This window comes from Bicyclus anynana, chromosome 14, assembly GCF_947172395.1.
Source record: "Bicyclus anynana chromosome 14, ilBicAnyn1.1, whole genome shotgun sequence".
Lineage (NCBI taxonomy): Eukaryota > Metazoa > Arthropoda > Insecta > Lepidoptera > Nymphalidae > Bicyclus > Bicyclus anynana.
Window position 1 is genome coordinate 2,883,045 of NC_069096.1, and position 20,286 is coordinate 2,903,330.

Genomic DNA, 20,286 nt, shown 5'->3' on the forward strand with positions numbered 1-20,286 from the left:
TTAACTTTTACACCTTTACTCTAGAAGCCATAATAGTTTTTTGTGTACGAGTCATCTGGGGTACCGAAAATGACATAAAGTAACTTTTATAGAGAAAAAACAATTGCACCCAATGTATACAAAAATGACTACAAGTTTTCTTTAATTGATTTTAAATACTAGTTCATTATAATTGTTTATCTTAGGTCTATGCCAGACCACAACAAATTGATGGAAACATTGTATTCATCAAAGTCGGGTCAATAGTTTACGCAGTAATATACATATACCCACATATTTAAATACACACATATATTTACTGTTAAAATCACAGTCCCCTCTTTTAGTTTTTCCATAGTCGAGTATGTAAAACTAACCTATGCAAAACAGCTAAAGTGCTAGCGTGTATCCGGTGCAATCCATCCAGTACAGCTAAACGACCTTTTAGAGCAGCTTCCACCAGGGCGGAGTTCCTCCACACAGTGTCTCCGTTGTCCAGGGTAGTTCTTTGCTGAATAAGGTCCCTGGCTGTCATATCCTGGTAGAGGACTATAGGTTCTATGGTGTAGCCCAGGAGAGATGCCAGTTGGCTTACTAGAAGACTTTTGCCACAGCCTTTTGGACCTACAACAATAATTGTTTATAATTACAAATGAACGACTCTAATCTGGGATATCTTGAGTACAAAGTCAATTGGATAGTCACTTAGCATAGACGTTTCTAAGGTTTAAGGCTGTGTAAGCTTAAATGTCAAATCAAATGATTTACTATTTTACAAGACATTACTATTGCAGTTTAAACTATGTTTGTCATATTAAATCTTATTTAGGAACTATCTTGAATATCTAAACAGAAAAGATTTTCGTAAGGTACACAGCTCGCTCCATCGCTCGCTGAGTGACTCAGGCGCAAGACCTTCGTATGAGGACCATTCTAAACAAAAGTCACGCGATGGGTCAAAATTAATGATGATGATACGTACCAACAACACAAAAATCTCCAACACTGTGACTTAGCAGCAACTCATTCAGAAGCTGCGTCTGGTAATCCGTTCTGACGTACCCTTTTATTTCACTCTTACTCTGTCTCTCTCCACATTGCACGCCAAATTGGGATACCTTCCCATTGATACTCATGTCTACTAAAGCCTGATTTCCCGTAAACTGTACGCCTTTGAAAGCTATGTCCCATTTTGGTTTGGTATCAATACTTAGATTGTGTAACACCGCCTCAACATTCTTTACGTGATTTCTTGACAGGAAAGTGTTATAAGGATATAGGATGTACAAGAGTTTGTGTATGGGGATATCAGGGTTTCTTTCCTGAAAATAATAATATGTATTAACAGTTATTACTTAAAACAACAAAGTTATTGGGACTCTGTATTTCAAATCTATAATCGTAAAGAAGCAGTCTATGCAATCAAATGTTTTCTTCAAAATGTAAGTAATCAAATTTGGTGTAATTTAATTTTATTGGAATATTGTCTGAATACACGTTTCATATTTCTTATAACAGTAAAGGCACTATTAGCAGAAGTAGAACTTTGTTTGATTGAGCTCGTCCGAGGAAGTACTACTACAATGATTATTTCTCCGAAAAGTTATAACAAGTAACACAATTAGTAAGACAAGACGGCAGACCAAGGATATCGGCCACCTGAACCGGCCTAAGATTCTTCAGAGACAGCTGAAAGAGAAAATGGGAATGCTCATTTTGGCCAATACAAACAACAACGGCCTCAGGAACCCAGGTATAAAAGTATGAAAAAATCCTTATTCATTAACTAAATCTTACAAACAAGCAAAAGCCCCTGTACTAGGTGGAAAACCCGTATTACTGCCCCGCTCATTCACCACACAGAACAACCGTAGTTAACAAATAAATAACATTTAGTGTCTGAGAGTGTAGGGAGATGATATGATATAGTATAAATTAGGAACAACTTGATGATTTCCTTAAATACATAGGTACCAAAGGTTTGTAAAAATATACCAAAAACTTATTACAATACGTGACACATTCGACTATGAAGTGCCTTCACGAAATAGTTAAACAGGCATCTAGAATCAGTTAGGAACCATCGCTAGCTAATATTTTACGGATCTTGCGTGCGTGTCAAGACACGTCCTTGAGGTTTACTACATCATTATAATACAACAAGTTTCACGCGATTTGCTCATCTGCTAACTTTGTTGCAAGGTCAAGGTGTTAGTTGTATAGATTTATGAAAACCACCTCGTTGCTCATCTTTTCTTTATTTACCCCCTTCCTTGCAGCGACTTGTGGCATGCACTTTATACATTACAGATGAAAATTTCAAAATTACCTGTTTCGTGCTCTGTGGCGATTGTATTTTACATCAGATATCTACGGGTAGGTACATACTACTGTTATTTTGTTAAATTTAATAAAATATGAACATTTTAATCTATACTAATATTATAAAGCTGAAGAGTTTGTTTGTTTGTTTGATTGAACGCGCTAATCTCAGTAAATACTGGTCCGATTTGAAAAATTCTTTTAGTGTTAGATAGCCCATTTATCGAGGAAGGCTATAGGCTATATATTATCCCCGGATTCTAACGGGAACGGGGACCACGCGGGTAAAACCGCGCGGCGTCAGCTAGTAAATATTACAACCAACTTCAAAATCACCAAAATGTCTCTACTAAACTGAAGAATGAAAAATAACATCGTATGCGCTAATGATCAGTTTGAAGGCGATTCCGACGAATTGAGAACCTCCTCCTTTTTTTCAAGTCGGTTAAAAATACAAAGTACAAGATCGGCTTCATTGCGATTTATTCCTTACTAGCTTAAAGGAAAAAAACAGTTTTTAATATGATGCTCAATAATCTCCTATATCTCCTAGTGAAAGTCCCATTAAAATTGGTTAAGCCGTTCCAAATTGTTCTCTCGTGCAATGTTCAATATTGGACAATACGATTGGCGCCTATATACCTTTTTCATCTAATATTCAGCATGTTGGTCGACCCTCCACTGGGTGGACTGACATCCGAGCGAGTAACAGGGAGCCGCTAGATATATTCATAGAGCATATGGCTCAAGACATTGGTGTATGGAAGTCGTTACAAAAGGCCGATGCCCAGCAATGGACGTACATCACCCGATATTGATGATGATGATGCTAATGATGACAGTGATTAATGTTTTTGATATTCAGAGGGTCATCGGCTCCATGTGATGCTATAAAGGGTATAAAGAAGATACAAATACGAAGAACTTACCAATATTAAAGCGGCAGCATAAAGGTTGTCCACCGGAAAGTCAGGTAAGCTGATCTCCTGCAGCTCTGGACTTATTAGCGCGTATGCCGCAGACAGGACCTGTTCCAGTTTCTTCGTGTCCACTTTCGGAGCGTCTTCTTTTAAAGAGTTCAGGTGTTCCTGAAATATAATACAACTTATTTTATTAATGTAACATGACTAAAACTCACGTGATACAATGTCCGAGTATGCCCGACTAGTTTACTAGACATACGAGGCACTTATTCATAAGCTTGTTGCAACGCGGCACGAACGAAACTGAGACGCGGCGGCGCACGCGGCCGCTCGTAGCGCGCTTTAAGAGAAGGTAGAGTATTAACTAGAGATTCTGAAATACTTATACAAATTACGATAAGAAACAAGAAAATCCGCAAGAGTACTGTGCCTGTAGCCATGTGGCATGTCGATTCTCTTTCTACAAATGCTAACGATTCGAAAACTAATAAAATGTATGGGAATGACAGATCCAATGGATATGCCTTCGATTTGGAGGGCGTATAGGTTTTAATCCGGTCGGGGGCATGCACTTAAATTTTTCAGTTATGTGCATTATAAGAAATTAAATGGCACGGGTCTCAAACGGTGAAGGAAAAACTTTCTTAATTCTCTAGGTGTGTGATGTCTGCAAATCCGCACTTGGCCACCATAGTGGACTAAGGCCTTACCCTCATTCAGAGAGGAGACTTGTGCTCAACCGTGTGCCAAATATGAGTTGCTAATGATGTATGACAGATCCGATCTGACTTAATCACGTGATCTGTCGTTAGCAAATATCATTCCATACTTTTTTTAATTTTCAAAGCGTTGGCGATTGTAGAAAGAGAATCGACGTGCTATTCTACAGGCCCTGGTCCATCTTCACTTGGGTCGCGTGGGTAAACTCAAGACTCAAACCGATGACCTCATGTTCTAAAGGCACACAAGTTTTATTCACTAGAACAACGAGGTACTTCTACTATGTGTATAGCCTCAGAACATAAAGCATTTAAGCTATGCTTTGTAGCCAATTACAATATTCTAATTCCTATAGTCACGATTAAGTTTACATAGTAATAAACTGGCTGGAACATTTTAGTCCACAAACTAAAGTACAGTAAAAGTTTTACAACAAAATTAATTCTGCACGCCGAAATGATTTTAATCAGCGTCGCTCACGCAACGAAATTGCCAACAGTGATAATGAAGAGCCGTATAAAACTTTATTTACCTATTTTTTTAAAAGACAATAAGATTTCAAAAAGTTTGTATTTGTAAAACAAACACGAACTGTATTTGTAAAACTATATTTTATTTATTTATACCTACCTACTTTGTTGCACAAAATAAAAACAATCACGAAGAAAATTTAAGAATAAATAATAAATAATAAAAAAATTTACTTATTTATTTATTTATTTTACTTTGTTGCACAAAATAAAAACAATCACGAAGAAAATTTAAGAAAACATAGTACTAAACAAGTATGTGCAAAGGCGGTCTTATTGGTTATAGCAATAGCAATATCTGCCAGACAACCTTTGGATAAAGAAATTATTGTAGGTATTTAAAGTCAGATTACAAAGTTCGATTCCCGGGATGAAATATTGAGCTGTTTTTCCTTCCAAGAAATTCTCAATGGTGCTACACTTACGTGTCTTATAGAGCACGTTGAGCCAGCGGTTCCGGTCATTACCATTAACATCTGGTAGTACCACACCAAACCCGTCTACCTGTATTGGAGCACGCTAGTAAGTCCAAGCTTCATATCCGTCTCCTATAACAAGGAAATCCTTGACTTACACTGAACGTTTATAATAGCCCGATTATGTAGACCGAAAAAGTTAATTTGTGTAAATCTTGTCTACCACCCCTTTATATGGGTAGGTAAATATAGACGTCCACATATCCGCATCGTAAGTGTCGGACGCGTCGGATTTTTAATTTTACTGAAGTGACAATGGACGAGAAATGTAGTTCGAAGAGCCGATGAACGTTCAGGACCCAAGGGGCTGGAATAGAAACCCCGCACTAGAAAGCGCAGTGTTGGTCGACATATATGATGATAGTGATGTTTGGAAGTCCCTACAAAAGGCCTATTTCCTGCAGTGGATGTGATATGACGACGGTGATGATGATGAGAGCCGACTTTAATGTGGCGATATCAAGCCTCAACGATATTGCCGTGACACAAGACGAGTATGTAACGATAGGTTCATTCAAACTCAATCGTATCGTATAGAAGAGTTTCAGTCTGTACAATCTGACAATAAAACCACGCCCATAAATAACAAATACCTCCACAGTGTAAAACAAACTACACGACTGCCTGTCTACCTCTAGTTCGGAAACTAGTTATATTTATAAGCCAGCAGTCTCCAAAGTTTACACACGCGAACACCGCAAAATGGCAGTAAATTGAGTAAATATTTGACTGAAACGACTATTTCGCTGATCGTTGATAGGAGTGATACTATATACTGTACAAGTATTTATAATTTTATTATACATACAATTTCTTTTACTTTTATATTACCGGACGCCTGCGACTTCATACGGGTTCAGTTTTTCACATCACAGACAATCTTGCAGGAATTATAGATTTTTCCGGAATAACCTCCTCTATCTTCCAGTGAAAGTCCTATTAAAATCGGTCCAAAGTAATACCGATAAATAGACGGAAAAAAACTTCAAAAACGTTTGATTGTGTTCATTTGTTATAGCGACAATATAAATACATCTTCTTCTAAGCTTGGTCCCACTAGGTTGAGTTCGCTCCGCAAACTCAACTCAACAGCAACAAAAATACAAAATCTATGAAAATTTAAAATGTCTTCACTATCACGGTTCATGAGACACTCAGACGGACGGACACCGGAGTCTCAGTAGTAGGGTCCTGTTTCACCTGACTCCGGGCCAGTTAATATAAAAATAATATTTGCTATTTGAAAAATCATTAAACGTTCATAAAATAAAACCCTTATACGACTACCATCAAAAGATTTGGTGTCAAAATGAAATCCCAAACGCCTATAAAGCATAAAAAGCAACGTGTAAAATTAACCCTACAGCAGTTTCCGAATATCTTCACACCAACATTCACCCACGTCCCAACGCCTACTCTAATTAACCCTACACCGCAACACGGAAACAATTTACCACAATCCCACACCGGGGTAACTCCGACACAGCAATTACCGTAACATTTAATTTAGCGTGTTATGAGGCACGCTGAGCTGGGGTAATTTTACAACTTGTTCCTTGTTAGCATTTAGGTACTAGTACAGAGGGTTATAAGTTTAGATTTGCCAAGTAGAATATTATATAATGAGTTATTTATTTTGCTATCATCCGCGAAAAGTCGACGAACCCATGCGATAACGTCACCCAGGTCCGACAAAATACTCTCTACGTACGTTTCACCCCGAAACCGGAGCATCCTCAGGAGTTGTTGAGTCTACAACGTGCAATATAATCATGATGAACTTCCGCAAAGTAACGCCTGCTTCTATCCAATATTTAAAAAAGGTTAGCTTAACCACGCAGGCACGACTCTATATAAAGTTAACCAAATTACATCGAGTTGCAGTCCAAAAGGTTACTTTGCAATTGCACGTTGTAGAGTCAACATCTCCTATGGATGCTCCGGTTTCGGGGTGAAACGTACGTAGAGAGTATTTTGTCGGACCTGGGTGACTTTGTCGCATGGGTTCGTCGGATGCTAGCAAAATAAATAACTCATTATATAATCATGATGAACTTCCGCAAAGTAACGCCTGTTTCTATCTTTCTAATTTTAAAAGTGGAATATCATTAGATACCGTTTAGGTACGACGTCTATCCAAGCGTGATCGTATAAAGATAGCGAAAGTTGTATTGATAAAGATAGTAAAGCATTTTATACAAAGCGACAGTAATAGCCTTATTTATGTGACAGCATAAATTTATTCAAATGAGGCGCTCATACGAGTACGTTCCCAACAAAGTACATACATTGTGACCTTAACGTCTCGATCTATATCGTGCATGACCTTATGCGAACTGTTCCCATAAATATTTATTGTTTCTACAAATAGCAAGGTACTTGTATGCTAGACAATATATTGTTAGATAGCGATGTCCTAAATAATGGTTATGGCTTATAGCGTTCCGGTACGATGTCGTGTAGAAACCGTCGAAGGTATGGGCAGAATAAACTTCTACTTATTCCAAGTAAACCCACTTTCATCTTTCATCAGTTGAGATCGCATTCGTAACTTGTCATTAAAAAACAAAAAAAAAAATTAAACAAAATGGTAAACAATCCGTTCAAACACTTATGTTGAACCGTTATAGTATTGTATGTCCGCGATAAGGTTTTTGTTATTTAAATGCATATTCCCTAACTATTACATGGTCAATGACCCTTGGAAACGCACGAATCATATTGGCTCTTCATTCCCGATTCACACCACTATGAAGTTATGAAATGGCCTTCCAGCTTCCGTTTCCCCTACCACCCAAATACTATGAGTTTCCAAATCTAGAGTGAAAGTCTATTCATTTCACTTCACTCGGGTATGTTTGAAAATATTCATCTCCACTTCGTTTTCAGGATGAATTCCTGAATACGAAGTGGAGGTGCTTGGAGGCTATTGGATCAGTTTCCACCTTCACACTAAGGAAAGTAAAACTATAAGAAATTGTAATGATGTTATCAATTGTAAATTACAATACTGTTTGTTTTTTTTTAAAGAGCAACTGTTGAGTTTCTTGCCGGTGGTAAATCTTTACAAATAGTCAACTGACGTGTCAAAAGTGTTTGTAAACTAAGCCAACTTAAAATAAATTAATTTTGAATTTTCCACTCCCCATATCTTGTAAACGGCTGAACCAATTTTGATAAAACATATCTAAGAACCATCGTTAGGAAACCAGCTTTCATATAAAAAACCGCATCTAAATTCTCCAGTTAAATGAGCTACGGTGCCACGGACAGACATACATAGCGATCTCCCTCTGTTTGAATAGGGATTTAATAAAATTAGTTTACAATGTCACTGACCTGAATACATCTATTTATAAAACTCGAACATACCAGTTGCACAAGTTGAAAAAGTTCTGTGAGTATTTTAAATAAGTTCAGAACTTATACATACATACGTAGGTTTGTATCATAGGACGGAAACATAAGTTACGATACAAGTAGGTACAAAATTTCTTAGAAAATATTTCTTCTTCTTTCATTATAAATGCCAAGCGGTTTGACTAAATCCCTTTTTCATGAAAATAAGATAAAAGCCTATTCTTAAAAAAATAGAACAATAGGTAATAATAATGATGAATCTATCTCCCTCGCCACCTTGGTCCTCGTAGGCTTATCTTTCTTCGTAGCTTCGTAGTAAACCATGGTTATTGGACTTAACAGCGTGAAGAGCTTGTGCCTATCGCTTTGTCTAATATAGCTGACGCCGCACGGTTTCGCCCGCGTGGTTCCCGCTATAATATATAGCCTATAGCCTTCCTCGATAAATTTTTCAAATCGGACCAGTAGTTCCTGAGATTAGCGTGTTCAAACTCTTCAGCTTCAGCTATAGATTATTATGAAATTGATAGTATCGCATAAAGATATACCTATTTTCCAAGGCCTTGGACTAATAAACTATAGACCTGGAACACCTAACAGTTTTCACTCCAAAGCCACTACTGTGACTATGTGAGTGTAAGAGCTAAGCTAATTACACTCGACGACACGCACACAAACGTACTTATCGTAGTAATGCGTCAAGGGCTCTCATTTCGGGGCACAGAAAACGGCTTACGAATCCAGCGACTACACACTATCTATCCATACTAATATTATAAATGTGAAAGTGTGTGTGTCTGTCTGTTTGGTTGTCCGTCTTTCACGGCAAAACGGAGCGAATTGACGTGATTTTTTAGGTGGATATACTTGAAAGGGTGGAGAGTGATAGGCTACTTTTCGTCTCTTTCTAACCCCCCACTTCCTAAAATTAAAATCGGGGGTGGAAGTTTGTATTGAGCATTTGTAGGGCAGGGGTAAATTGGGTAAGGGTAGGGTAGGCAGGAAAAAAGCGCACCCAAGTCAAAGCAAAGCTTGACCGGGTCCGCTAGTGTGTTATAAATCTATTGATTAACTGAAAAACGTTAGTTTTCAACATAAAATCAGGAAAATATATGTGTTTTCAAATGCCCATATCATATAGTTCTAGTTTTAGGTATAGAATAATAAACTACCCTAAAATATAGACTACTCTGTGATCGCGTTCACTGATATACATCCAGACTATATTCGGAAACCAACCGCTTTCCAAATTCCATTTACAGAGATGTTATCATTCACTAAATAGGTTTTAGCGCGAGGGTTCGAACGTATCCAAACTACTCATTTGCTAACATTAAACTTAATGGACTTATGGTTCGTGCAAACTAACAATTTGATATCCCTGAATTATGCTAAAATGCTAAAATCATTGAATTTATAATGTCTCCAGCCAATTCCGTTGCGTGTTCCCGAATTGCACGAGCTTACGGATCGGGACTTGAAAATGATTTATATGGGGGTGGTGCTTCAGTTTAATTATTATCATACAAGTAGTACTTTATTTTCACACCATAATGGCAAGAATAAGAGAAATAGAAACATATTACGAAGAGATCAACATACATAGGCCTTATCGCTAAGTAGCGATTTCTTCCTGGCAACCTTTGGTTTGGGAAAAGTTATTAATAGTAATACACGTACATACAAATAATTTACATCCTAATACATAAGCACAAATACCTAATATAATGAATATAATACATGGCAAAATATACTAATAAATAATACTACATCAAGAAGTCATATTGAAGAGATTAATCACATACTTAATGGGGATGATGACTAGGTTTGAATATATTGATTATTACGATATATTCGGATAAATAAGGTCAATGTTTACTAATTTATACATAAAAAGGAAAGATTGTCTCGATATTTGCAAAATAAATAACATTATAAAATTACAAAATCTATTTAAAATCTTTTATAATAATTAGATAAAAATTCATACAGTTTTAGCCTCCTTACATTAAATATGACATTTTTCAATACATTAACTATAAACATAAACGCACAAATAACAAAGATATTAGTAATTTTGTTTGAACGCCCATAATTAACGATTATTATGACCTACGATGTCATTAAATCGTACCATTGTAAATGGGGCCTTTTTCAGGGATCCGTGGCAGTGCCACAAATCTGACCCTTTAAATCCCTGTAGCTCCGAAAGTAATGATCGCAGATACCCTGTTACTTTTACAAAATTGCTTTACTATTAGCATACTCTTGATTTATATACAATTTAAAAAACTGTCATCATCCCTAATGCCGCTTTTGTTCGCCTCAATTTTGACACGCTACTGACATATCTATATTATAAAATCGTTGCCGTCAGTGGTTAAAATTTTCAACCAGATTATTTAAATTTAAATTGAATTTTACACAAAGTTTGTTAGTATAGTAAGCATTGCTTGGATACTTTAACAAGTTTTGTGTTTCTTTTTAAATAGTATCCAATTTAGATTCAAATAATCTGGTTGAGAAGGATAACAACTGAGTTGTATTATTTTTCTTAATTCATCAGCCTTTTTAATAACAATAACAAATTGCAGTCCGCGCGGGTCACATGGATTGAAATCCATTTATACCCTTAGGCCCTTAGGGCGAAAGTGGCTGGAAAAACATAACCGGGGGACAAAATCCTCGCGCCTCACCCGAGCAAGGAGGCATAGCCTCAATGCTCTTACCCCCAACCGGATTTTCATCTGGGAGGAGATGATCTGCCGGACCAGGATATTTTTTTTTTGAGTAAAAACACGTTATACTTTACTATACTCCGCGAAAATCTGTATGCTTGCGACAATACCTAGATATAAACTCAAAAACATTTTCTCTACAACAAACAATCATATTCCAGAGAGTTTGAAAGGGTTAGATGCTCTTAGATAAAGGATATTACACAGTAGCAGAGTTTCTAAATGACAAATTATTTTATATCAATAAAATGTAAATGTAATTACTTTGGTTTAATTTTATTTTATTATTTTTGTTATATGACTTTAATTTATGAAATGACATTGTAAATAATTGACAATTGTAATACTAGTAAATAAAAATTATTATAATGTACACGGCTTGCACGCCTATGAGGTAGATGTATGAACATTAAAATGTAACAATATCTGTATATGACCACATTCTCGCAATAAATGATTTATGATTTATGAAAAAACAACAAAATTTTAATAACTAGAAAAATTGCAAAATATCAAAAAAAGAAATAGCAAAATTAAAAAAGATATACATACCTGTAAAATGTGTTAGGATGGTAAGCGAAATGCTTTTTATTCAACGCTGTGGACTATTTTGTGCTGACATTACAAAGTTATAATTGTCCTCCTTTTGTGGAGTACACAAATACACGGGAATGTTGCATGATGTAATCAGGCGCCCCGTTCAGTAAGGGTGAGGCCATATTACCTACGTTTTCCCTGAGACATATATTTTATTTCATATTTCGTTCTTCAGTTACAGCAATAGACTAGGACACTCGTAGCCGGGGACACTTGACTCTAACAAAAATTTGCTCTTAAAAGCTTAATATTTTACAGACGGATCTCTAAATCGAAAAACGTTGGTAAAATACCCTCACAACTTTCAAAAACCTATCCAACGAAACCCCACACTACGAAATAAACGAGCAAAATAAATATTTTTTAAAATTTTATTTCACGACTAAAATTTTTAATTTACATATTCCTACTAATTTACAGCTTTCTTGTAGCAAGAGTCTCTGCGCTAAACCGCGGACGGAGGGACGGACGGACGGACGGACGGACGGATGGGCGGACAGACGGACATGACAATACTATAAGCGTTCCTTGTGTACTACGGAACCCTAAAAAAAGTGTAAAAAAAAATAGTGAATCATTGAATACCCAGCGCCATAAAAGTCTTATCGTTTAATTGAAAAGTAATAGGGAATAGTAGTAATTTAAAAAGATATAGTTTTGTAAAAGTGTTACCAAAAAAATGCACTATAGTTTGCGCGAGGCCAAAATCGGAACTAATCAAAAGTGTTATCTCCTATCTGTCTATCTCTATCTATATCTTGGCGGGTAAAAGACATCACTAACGCTGTCAACATTATTGCGCCGCCAGTCGGGCGCAGACTTATCTTGTGCACTATCTTATCTTACCTTTGTTATTGTATATTGGCCAATATTGCCCAAAATACAGGTAGAGAGCGCGCAAGATTGGGCAATATTGCCCAAAATATTTTCTTCTGTTCTTAAATTTTTGCACGTGCTCACAAAAAATGTGATTGTGCAAAAAGCCTATAACGAAAATTTAACTATATCGAATGTAGTATTCGGGTATTCCTCAACATGACCGCCGCCTTAGATCGACTATTCAAGACAAAAGTCTGTGTCGTTTAAGCGAAGGATCCAGTCATTCGCTACGCGGTGCTACGAGAGAACGTCGGCAGTTATATTGTTTTGAGTTACAATCTTCTGTTTACCTTTCTGTTTATCCATCTAATTTGCTACAATTCTAAAAAGTAGAGTTAATTCCTAAAACTATTGAAAATAGAGAAGCTTTAAAAACTTTATAAATACAAAAAAAAGCTTTTAGTTTTCATTTTAAACAGCGTTTTTTAAAAATCCACGGATGCTGATTAATGCGAGAAAATACCACGATAATGCTATTTAAAAAACTAAGATAAAACTACTGAAAGAATATATGAAACTTAATAAGTTCGAGATGACGCTAAAAGGTTGGTTCAAAATATAAATGGAAGGAATATTTTTCAGTGAGTACATATCATAATTCAAATACTAATGACAATATACTTATATCTACAAGTGATCTACAACTTTTCAGTTATGTGTATTTTAAGAAATTAAAAATCATGTGTCTAAAACTGTGAAGAAAAAACATCGTGAGGAAACCATACCAGAGAATTTTCTTAATTCTCTACGTGTGTGAAGTCTGGCCATCCGCATGGTGCCATCATTGTGGACTATTACCCTTACTCTTCTCATTCTGAAAGGAGACTCGTGTTCAACAGTGAGCGGATTGTGGGTTGTTAATGATGATCTACTAGTATGTATCCATGGTTGAAACGATTTCAATTCCGCAACACAAAATCAAAAAATATAGAGTTAGAGTTACTCGTAATCCCGTTCGCACCAACTAACATACTGCATGATCATACGAAAAACACATTACTTAATGTAATTAATTTAGAGAAAACTAGTGTGTGTGAAATGAAAGACTTTCTACTATTAGAAATGTTACATGCTTACAAAATCACCGCAAAAAGGGATCCTAACCTCCACTCAGCACACATATGCACAATTTTGTGTTTACTTATATACTAGCGGACGCCGTGCGGTTTCAACCGCGTGGTTCTATTTTATATTATAATATTATAGAATATTACTAAAGATTTATGTAAATATAATTTTTACACTTCTTGAATATACAACTCGGCATTGTAGAAAATTTTAAGGTATTATTTGTTTAAAATACTTTCGCTGTTTACAAAGCGACTAAATGAAATTTCGACGCGCTAGTGACATATCTATTAGTATAAAATCTTTGGTTGATATAGCAATCAATTACTGCCGACATCGTTTTCTTTAGGCCCCGGTACGGTAAACCTACAGGGAGTTGGAATGGAACAAGGAGTATCAAGATACTCGTTTTTCTTTAAGAAAGCTTCGCAATTGGTTAATGCGATGAAAAAATACTTTGCCATACCAATACATAAAATTAAATTGTCTGTATAATTATATTATACAGAGGTACCGAAAGTTTGTAGTATTGTAGGGGGTTATCTCCGGATCTACTGAGCCGATTTTTGTGAGTGTCATAGTCTATATTTTAGGGTGCGCGGGCGTCGGCTAGTAAATGATAAACAAAACTCAACTTGCAAACTAGTTTTGGAGTTTTGTCTGTGTGACTCAAGCGCGCGACCTACATCAATGGTCTAACTGTAACAGTCTGGGTCAATAGATTACAATAAAATGGTAGCGGTTAAAACATACATTTTAAACATATTTTTCTTAGATTTCAGTTAGATACACTGTTCAGAGAATATATTTACTAAAAATCTGATACCTGGGTATCAGATCAACTTGCCGATGTCTTGGACAGGGGACTTTTTTATGAATTCACCACACTTTAAGGAAATGATAACATATCTTCAGAATCAGACTTGACAATGTTTTTCTAGTCAGAAATGTAAATGAAATAAATACTATTTGTACAAAATTAAACACAAAATTAAAATATTAAACAGCATGAATTTAGTAACTGTAAAAAATATTCGTGATTAACACATATTAATTCCTCCGTTTATTTTCAGATCTTCGAGTGCTTAATCACAGAATGAAATAACAATTAACTATGAAGGGGAAAACAAACATTCGCACACATTAACGGGCGTCGCGTGTCTAGAGGGGTTAAAGTTTCGCCGGCGTAATATGCCAGCGCTCTGGCAGTCATCCCAGCACCCTATGTACATTAGAACTGTATGGGTGGACGGCTTTCGACACGCTATCTTGACACAGGACGACCCCCATTTCCTAAAATTGGCCGCCAAAAGGCGACGACCGAGTTCAACAGCGAGCTACGCAAAATCCGCAACAAACAGAAGCATCATCAGCTCGCTGAGCCATCACGAAGACTTAGGAGAGTGCTTAAGGAATCTAAACCTTGCGATACGAAGCAGTAGATACACAAACACAGCTGAAAGCAAACCCCACATTGAAAAGCTTGATCTATGTGATGTGGAAAATTCTGAAGACGAAATTATCGTTAAAACACCTCCGCAGCCTGTGTGCCACTTAAATAATTTTAGATTCGATTTAGAAGCTGATAACATGAGGACTGTTAAAAGCAATCGAACAGCTCGAAATGACGTCAAAGAGAGCACCGAATTATCAGACAGAGTGCTACAGTGGTTGGATTTAGCAGGGAAAGTCAATCTTTTAACTGTCAACAACGTCGAAAGAATGTCTCAACCGAGGCACAGTTGGCCGGAAATACAGAGGCGGAATCTGACGAAGTCTAAAACAGCGACAGAGTTAAGAGCGAGAGAAGTAAAAGTCGATGGTAAAATAAGTGGGCCTATCGATCGACAGGAGTATTACATGCCGACATCGGCAAATACGATAGAAAACTACGCGCGACAGTCACGGAATGTGAAATGCACGCCACGTCACGACATCAAGTTAAAGGAAAACAAAAAGGTCAAAGACATGAGGGCCAGTGTGATGGAAACGCGACAGAAAATGGTCTCTGAAAGGAACGCTATGGAGAAACAGTACGCTGAAATGGTCAGCAAGAAGTTATTACCCGACGTTGGGAAGACTAAGAAGCAAGTGCACATATTTATGCCAGAGGCGTTGACTAAAAAATTTGCATCCAACACGTCGAGTATTGCAGAGAGTTTGTTGTCGCAGAAATGTAATCTTTCATCAGTGAATCAGGCAGCAAAATGAAATCGCGCTATTTAACCAACGAATTAATGATTATTGATTTGAATGGTAGAAAGGCCTTTGGGTGCTAGATTCTTCCATACGAGTATAACGCTCCCTGCTAACATACGCTATAAGTAACGTTTAGTTTATGCTTTATTAAAATTTTACTACAATAAGTATTTTTTTGTGGATAAGTATTTCGCTAATGAACCGAAAGACATACACATGACGATGGTGACATACTTCATCTTAGGCTGAAAGTTTGTTAGACTTTGGCCTACCTATACCAGCCAATTACCAGAGTTAGGACCGTGATGGCATTGAAAAGTCAAGGTCAAATCAATCAATCAAAAAAATCAATATTTTTTGTTGTAATTTTCCTAACGCCAGACCCTTAACGTCATGGCAACTCATCGCTAGAGACGCTTATAGCTTTCTTTAAAAAATCGTTAACGGTGTTTTACGAAGGGTTGCCCGCAAAGTTAGAGTCGGACTCAAGCCCTCAGAGTTCCTGGATTCGATCCCTACCCGTTGCCAGACTGGACTATTTCCGTGCCCACTCTTGGCACAAGCATATTAAGCAATTCTCGCATAGACTGAAAGGGTTTTTTAGACATGTTATTTGTTATATAAAAAAACATACATACAGCCGAACGCAGAACCTCCTTCTTTCTGGAAGTCGGTTAAAATAATATACACTTAGAAAACGTCACAAAAGGCGCAATAGCGTGACGTTTATATGCTATTAAAGAACAGGCGAAGAAAGTTGACGTAACAAATCCTTTGCGAAACACAACACGCATACAGAAAAGGAAAGATTCCTTTACTTTAGACAATAAAAAAACTTACGTTTAGCAAATTAATAGTAATATAACTAAATCAAAACATCACATCACATCACACTAATGTTATAAAGGAGAAAGTATGTGTGTGTGTGTAAGTATGTTTGTTACTCCTTTACGCCTCAACTACAGAAAAGATTTGATTCAAATTTAGAATGGAGATAGATTTGACCCTGGATTAACGCATAGACTTTTTATCCAGAAAAGTCATGGTTAGCGCGGGAATTGTGACATACAGAAGTTCACGCGAACAGAGTCGCGGGCGTCCGCTAGTATTTCTATAAGATTAATTGGTGAACTATTACTTTAAAACGCCGAATGAAATACAATAAGAACTTTGGCAAAAAGTAGTGTTTACCTACTTCTATAAAGGCCCGTTCACTAACGACTACTAACGACCGTTTTCAATAACCTACCCTAGATTACGGATATTCGGCTATCCTCGATTATCAGTATCAGTCAAACTATCTTTACATAGTCAAACTATCTATCAGTAGATTATTGAAAAGCAGATAATAACAGAAAGATTAACTTTAGTAAGCGAAATGGCGGATAGATAGGTTATTGAAAACGGCCGTAAGTGAATATTCAGTGAAGAGAGATTTCCTGTCCGGCGGCTAGTGGTCGACAGTCTTATTGACGTTATTAACTCGTACGTCTATGAAATGTCTGGGCAAATCGTAGGTCTACTGGACGCGACAAGATGGATGACTCACCCCAAATCCGACAGTGGCCACATCTCTGGCCTGAAACCTGGAACGAAGCGGCGGATCTAGCGGCTGCCCACTGTATTTGGGTACCGGCAATCCTAGCGCTATCACCCGGAAGTTCTCGTCTACACGCACCAACCTCCATCTCGAAACTTCTTCAGGCCCATGTTCCTATCGCAAATTGACAAGATTAATTACTGTCACCAACATTTTCTCAGTTTGCAATACAGGTCCTGGGATCGTCTGATAACTGAGGCAATTCAGTATACCATTTCTTTTTAAATTTCAGTACAATTAACTATTTTTAATATTTTATATATGCTTTTTTCGATATTTCTTATTTTGAGTCACAATTAATTTACTTATTTCGGTTTTTAGATTTAATGATTGAAAAATTTAGGCCTCATATAGATATGAGGTCCAGAATGGGAGAAGGACTTTTATAGCTTCATACCAATACCGGTTGGGTTAATTGACAGAACATTGATTATTTTTTATCCCCAAAAAAATCCATGGTTCCTGTGGTTGTGAAAACACATAGTTTCACAGGGAAAAGTCGCGGACGTCTACTAGTAACTAATAATACTCACTGCCAACAATTTGTCATATCTAGAAGCAGGTATTAGAAATCTGCCATCTTCCAAATGCATCTCCCTGTTTTCGAGCAAATTGTTCAACACTGGCAACACATTCCGTTCAGCCTTCTCTATTCCTTCTAAAACGAGGACGCGACCTTCTGTTGCCGCTCGTACTGCACTCTACATGAATAATAAACACAACACTTTAAAAAAATTACAGAAATCACAGGGTCCACCATCACCAGGAGAGTAATCTTTGTCAAACAAAAGGAAATTCTCATAATAGGGTCATGTGGGTCAATATTGCCAGGGAAACCAACACAAGCTATCATGAAGGAGTGTATAAACAAGTGAGATGTGTAATCACAATAACATAATTACTAACATCTAACATAATAACTAGTAATACCACTACTTAGGGTGCCTAATGCTTCATAAAAATTAAAATACTTACTTGGTCAAAATATTTAGCAGTTGAACTCTGTATTTCTCTCCTCTGTTTAAGATCCGCCTCTGTTGTGTCTCTTGATAGAGCAACATACTCTATTTCTCTCTGTGTTAACTCTAAGTACTGTAACGCTACTTTTCTCCTGCAGAAAAATGCAAGAGATACATTTTAGTGTTAAAAATATATTAAAACCACCACAAAGTTATGAAATGCTATAACTCTGACAAAGCTAAAATGCTATTTAATTTTTATATGACTAACGTAATAATGGTGATTGATAATTGTAACAAGATTAGTTTGCTACACCAAAACTAGATGGCTCTAACGGTAGATTGTACCACGCTATCGGTTGTCGCTCAAATCTCTTACCATTAGGATGAGTAATGTGGTATGACACTACTGAAAGCATCATTTCAGTATATAGATTGTATGTGCAGTATATAATCAGCAAGAAGCGCTTTCACCACTGATCGGAGACTATTGAAAGACCTCAATTAATTGTAGTATTATAGAATCATTAAATAAATTCCTCTACATAATAAGTTTTTAGTATGACACTGATTTTATACATCACTCACCACCAATTCCACCTACATAGTTATCTAATAAAGTCTGTTCATCAGGGATAAGGTAGGATTCTAATGGTGAAAGAATTTTTATAATCAGTCCAGAAGTTTGAAAGCCTATTAATGCAAAAAAACAAACAATCAAATTATTCTTCTTTTTAATATTAGTATAAATGTAAAGAACTGACATCTACATTTTATGAGTCCTTGTGCAAAAAGATTCATGATAAAACTTATTATATTTTAGATATCATACTAACATGGTATGTTACCAAGCCAATATGTCAACATTTACCTGCTTGGTCCGGGTCTGCCCAAGAGAAACATATCCTGCCCAAGGATATCTTTTTGCATCATCCATCTCAAATTTCTGAGGGTACTTTGAGATAATGATTTTAGCTGTGCCTCTTCTGCTATCACTAGAAATATAATAAATTATTTAAATAGAAAAATACATTTGTTATACAATTTCACATTTGATTCAAATAGAAAAAGTTTGTAGTTAGCAAGGTAGTTAGGAGTTAACTCTGTTCTTATAATATATTTATTTATTTCATGTTGGAGGCTGTAACTATATAATAATTGCGACAACTATTTATTTTGAGGTTATAAATTTGTTTACAACTTACAATACTTTTTGGGCACATATTCAACCTTTTTCGGGGTTGTTATTTCCTTGCTCACATTTCCTATGGTTACTCTTCCTTCACTTGAATAAGCTCTCACAATATTTGGTTTTATTATGATTTTACGACCATTTAAAATGCGTATCAAAACATCTATACGTTTCACGGTTACCGCAGGATTATACATGATTTTATGTATCGTAGAAATACACTAAGCATCAATTAACTATGTCTAACATATCTTAACATAATATTAGAGTCAAGATAATATTTAAAATTGTAAAAATAATAATAAAAAATTAAAAGTCCAAAGTCCCTTTTATTTACTTGTTCTTGTTGACTTGTTGTTGTTCGCAAGTCGCAATCTGTCAAATGTCAATGTCAAAAAGAAAAAGCAAATAACACATGATTTTGACATTCTTCTACAGGATAAAAAAGTCTATGATTTCAGTGGAAGATTGCAATTAAAAATATTAAAATTATACCACGTTTGGTTCAATTTAATATGCAAAATCCAGCTTAACTGTCCATTGCCAAACGGGGAAAGGCAGCCATTATTGTCTAATTTGTGTTACTCTTAACTTACATAATATAGATATTAAAGCGCCATCTAATGGCAACGTTGTATATTATGAGGCAATAAACTATAATGTGATAGTACTAAAAGAGGACGTTATGTGCTTTCCTGTTTAAGTTAGTATCCAACTCAAACATATCATTTATCAATAATAGAT

General features: G+C 36.2%; 2 protein-coding genes across 2 annotated transcripts in view; one reads left to right on the plus strand and one right to left on the minus strand.

Moving 5' to 3' along the window:
• The window catches only part of LOC112048531 (von Willebrand factor A domain-containing protein 8), a 37,641-nt gene extending 17,730 nt beyond the window's left edge, over positions 1-19,911 (minus strand). The window contains exons 1-8 of the mRNA XM_024086083.2: positions 19,556-19,911; positions 19,222-19,345; positions 18,367-18,502; positions 17,925-18,092; positions 17,341-17,505; positions 3,231-3,389; positions 962-1,301; positions 357-603 (exon numbers count right to left, since the gene is read on the minus strand). Of these exons, the coding sequence (XP_023941851.1) occupies positions 357-603; positions 962-1,301; positions 3,231-3,389; positions 17,341-17,505; positions 17,925-18,092; positions 18,367-18,502; positions 19,222-19,345; positions 19,556-19,739 (1,523 nt within the window). The 5' untranslated portion in view covers positions 19,740-19,911. The remainder of the gene's footprint in view (positions 1-356; positions 604-961; positions 1,302-3,230; positions 3,390-17,340; positions 17,506-17,924; positions 18,093-18,366; positions 18,503-19,221; positions 19,346-19,555) is intronic.
• LOC112048540 (uncharacterized) lies at positions 12,042-16,119 on the plus strand. The gene is made up of 2 exons (XM_024086110.2): positions 12,042-13,069; positions 14,666-16,119. Exon 2 carries the CDS (start codon positions 14,784-14,786, stop codon positions 15,801-15,803), a length of 1,020 nt encoding a protein of 339 aa, XP_023941878.1. The 5' UTR covers positions 12,042-13,069; positions 14,666-14,783; the 3' UTR covers positions 15,804-16,119.
• Positions 19,912-20,286: the final 375 nt, after the last annotated feature.